At 29.4% G+C, this 4,568-nt stretch overlaps 1 protein-coding gene across 1 annotated transcript; it reads left to right on the forward strand.

Annotated features, from left to right (window-relative positions):
• Nucleotides 1-513: 513 nt before the first annotated feature.
• Nucleotides 514-1,971, forward strand: LOC129614158 (uncharacterized protein K02A2.6-like). The gene has a single exon (XM_055528576.1). It carries the CDS (start codon nt 514-516, stop codon nt 1,969-1,971), a length of 1,458 nt encoding a protein of 485 aa, XP_055384551.1.
• The last annotated feature ends 2,597 nt before the right edge of the window (nt 1,972-4,568 follow it).

Genomic DNA, 4,568 nt, shown 5'->3' on the forward strand with positions numbered 1-4,568 from the left:
TATATATATACATAGCATAAACAGGTACCTCTGTATAGATTATAAGAACAGTACATAATAAGACTTTGTATGATAAACATCTAATTAGTAATTAATAATAAGAAATGAATTAAAATATAAAAAGCATTTTTAATAATTCAACATGGTGTCAGAAGTAAAGCGAAGAATAATAATATCGAAATAAAAAAAAAAAAAAAATTTTTTTTTTAAACTAAAGTCAAATTTTGGAATTATGGTCTAATTAAAAAAAAAAAAATAATAAAAAAAAAAATTAAAATTTATAATTCTAAAATTACTAAAAGTATAAAAACCTTTTTAGACACGCTTAGAAAAATTTTAAAGCTAAAGCACGTGTTTATATTAAATCAAAAAAAAAAATATAACTTAGCAGAAGACAAATATTGAATAAAAATTTAATACGAGTAGTTAATATACATCAAAATACTTACTAATTTTGCATTAAAAAAAAAATTTTTAAAAATAAAAAAAAAAAATATATAAATATATTAAATAATGAAAAAATCAGAATCCGAAAGTGAAATAATGTCTGTCCCGTCTCCATCATATACTTCTTCGCCACAGTTCATGATGCCACCTCTAAATTTCGAGTCGACAAATTTACCAATGGCATGGAAAGATTGGTACACCCAATTTAAAATTTATTGTCGAGCAACTGGGGTAGAAAGTTATTCTAATGAAAAAAAGGTCGCAATTTTACTGCACTGTATGGGTCACGGCGCTCTTAAAATATTTAGTTCGTTTAATGAAGATGTAGACAAAATTAAATATGAAGATCTAATTAAAAAATTTGAAAAATATTTTCTTCCAAAAATAAATCTAGCTATTGAAAGGCACAAATTCTTCACATGTGCGCAAAAACCAACGGAATCTATTGAGGATTATATTACGGGATTAAAAAATTTAAGTCTTAACTGTGAATTTGGCACCTTACGTGAAAGTTTAGTTCGAGATATATTTGTATGTGGCCTTAGTCAACAAAATATTCAAATAAAGGAAAAATTATTAAGCGAAGGAAATATTAGTTTAGACAAAGCCGTAGAAATTGCTAAAAGCGCCGTACTAACTAGAGTTCACTCAAGGCAAATTCAAAGCAATTCATCAGACTCTCTTGTTGTGGGTGCAGTACAAAATATGAAATTTAAAAATTCTACTCAAACCAATAAGTCATACAATAAAAAACCAGTCAACAATTTTTTTAGTCAGTCAACCAAACAAATTAAAGGTAAACAGGAAAATATTTGTTCGAAGTGTGGTCAACTTCACCGATTTCGATGTCCAGCTATAGGTATGGTATGCCATAAATGCAAAAAAAAAAATCATTTTGCTTCGATGTGCAAGTCAAGTCAAATAAGAACATTACAACCGCAGTCTTCTAATGAGATCCAGTCGTTATTTTTAGGTGGTATACAATCAACTTCTAATGGTTCAAATAGTAATAGTACTTGTAATTGGTATGTAAAAATTTGTGTCAAAAATATTGAAATAAATTGCTTATTAGATTCAGGTGCGCAAGCAAATATTATTAGTCTTTCTAACTTTGAAAAATTAAATCTAAATCACAAAAAAATAAAACAAACAAATAAAAAAATTTGTACTTTTGGTAAACAATCCTTGCCAATAATAGGCACATATGAAATTAAATGTGTGTACAATAACAAAGAATACTTAATATTATTTTATATCATGAATATAGAATGTCAAACAATTTTAGGTTTAGCAACTTGTATTGAAATGAATTTAATTAAAAGGATAGTCACACAACCAATAGATATAAATAATTTAACAATTCCAAACGAAAAATGTAACTTTTTAAAAAATTATAAAGATTTATTTGAAGGTATAGGATGTTTACAAACAAAGTGTCACTTCAAAGTCAAACAGGATGCTCAGCCTGTTGTTGTCGCACCTAGAACTGTCCCTAGAACTGTCATTATCTTTAACTATATATGAATTAAAAAGACTTGAAGACTTAAACATAATCAAAAAGACAGATGAACCTACCGAATGGGTAAGTCCTATTGTTACAGTAAAAAAACGTTCAGGAGATATTCGAATCTGTTTAGACCCTCGTAATTTAAATAATGTGCTAGTGCGTTCTTTTTACCAATTTCCAAAAATTGACGATATTATTTCTAAATTAAATAATGCTCGAATTTTCACAAGTCTGGATGCAACATCGGGCTTTTGGGCAATTCCATTAGATGATTATTCGTCTAAACTGTGTACATTCATAACGCCTATGGGTAAATTTCGTTTTTTGCGTCTACCATTCGGAGTTAAAGTAGCTCCTGAAATTTTTCATGCTACAATGATTAATCTTTTTGGGGATATACCTAATTTAATAATTTACATAGATGATTTTTTGATATATGGGTCAAATGAAAATGAACATAATGTGACATTAATAAAAGTGTTAAACAGAGCAAGGCAAGTAGGGTTAAAATTTAATAAATCAAAGTCAAAATTTGGTGTTCAAGAAATTACATATATGGGACATATTTTTAATGGCAAAGGAATGAGACCAGACCCCTCGAAAATAGAAGCTATTTGCAAAATGTGTAGACCAAAAAATTTGGCAGATTTGCAACGATTTCTTGGTATGGTAACATACTTGGGGTCGTTTATTGAAAATTTATCTTCTGTTACAAGTAATTTAAGATCTCTACTAAAAAAGCAAACAGTTTGGAATTGGTCTGAGGTTCACGAAAAAGAATTTAATAATTTAAAAAATATTTTAACAAATGCACCAACTCTTTCATATTATGATTCAAATCAACCAATTGTTCTTAGTACAGATGCATCTAAGGATGCAGTCGGTGCAGTTTTACTACAAAATGGTAGACCAATTGCATATGCTTCTGCAAGTCTTACAGAAACCCAACAACGTTATGCACAAATTCAAAAAGAACTTTTTGCTATTCTATTTGGGTGTGTCAAATTTCACCAATTTGTTTATGGTCATTCGGTTAAAGTTGAGACCGATCATAAACCTTTGGTACCTATTTTTTCAAAACCTTTTTATAAGGTTCCGGCAATTTTACAACGAATTATGTTAAAATTAGCTGCTTATGATTTAGAGGTAACATATAAGCCCGGAAAAAAAATGTTCATAGCCGATACACTTTCACGTGCAGCATTATCAACTTTTGTTGATGAACAAATTGAAGAAGAAACCAATTTGTGTTGCAATTTATTAATTGCATCATTGTCGGTCAGTGAGTCAAAACTTTGCCAAATTCGAGAAGCAACAAAAAATGATTCTGTCTTATCAAAAATAAAAACATATATTTTTCGGGGCTGGCCAGATAAAATCAGGAATTTGCCATATGAAATTCGCCCATATTTTAAATTTAAAGATGAATTAACAATAGTTGATAATTTAATATTTAAATGCAACAGTCTTGTGATTCCTACAAGCCTGAGAAAGGATATTTTGTCACGTGTTCATGAAGGTCATTTAGGCATTGCAAGGTGCAAAAATTTAGCTAGGAATAGTGTTTTTTGGCCGAGCATGAACAATGATATTCAAAACGTTGTGTCTAATTGTGAAATTTGTATACGATACAGAAAGTCAAATCAAAGGCAACCAATAATACCACATAAAATAGAAGCTATTCCGTGGTATAAGGTTGGAATTGATATTTTCGATTATAATAAACAAAAGTACCTATTAGTTGTAGATTATTTTTCTACATATATTGAAATTGCTTTACTAAATACGGGCTTTACAGCCAAAAGAATTATTCACCATCTTAAATCTATTTTCGCCAGACATGGCATTCCAAAAGTTATGATATCAGATAATGGCCCGCCTTTCAATTCAAAAGAATTCAAAGAATTTTCAATTTCTTGGGATATAGACCATAATACTTCGAGTCCTTACTATCCTCAATCTAACGGCCTAGCGGAAAGATCAATTGGAACAATTAAAACACTTTTACAAAAAAGTAATGACAGTAAAACTGATCCTTATATCGCATTATTACAATACCGCACTACCACAAAAAATGGATGTCCTTCCCCAGCGGAACTTCTAATGTCAAGAAAACTACGAACAAAGTTGCCAACTCTTCGGGATGCCCTGAAGCCTAATACGATTGACGCTAAGATTTGTGAAGATTTGATAAACAACAAACAAAGAAAAATGAAATATTATTACGATCGTAATGTAAAATCGTTGAGTAATTTGAAGTCAGGACAAAACATTTTTTATAAAAAACATCCAACATCTGTTTGGTATCCTGGAAGGGTTATTGAACAATGTAACGAACCTCGTTCATATATAGTTAAAGATAATGAGGGCAATACATATAGAAGAAATAGGGAACATCTGTTAGAAACACCTTGTAGTGATATTCCAAAGAACTTTGATAATGATAAAAATAATGAAGAGGTATTTTCTTCTCCTGAAAGGGAAGAAGGTAAATACATTACGCGATATGGACGTACTATTAAAGAACCGATAAGATTTTAAACTTCAATATTGAAAACAATAAGAAAATAAAGTTTAAAAAGTTTAAAAACAATAATAAAATAACAGACTTTGA

The sequence above is a fragment of the Condylostylus longicornis genome, unplaced genomic scaffold, assembly GCF_029603195.1.
Source record: "Condylostylus longicornis isolate FDR11 unplaced genomic scaffold, ASM2960319v2 ptg000104l, whole genome shotgun sequence".
NCBI lineage: Eukaryota > Metazoa > Arthropoda > Insecta > Diptera > Dolichopodidae > Condylostylus > Condylostylus longicornis.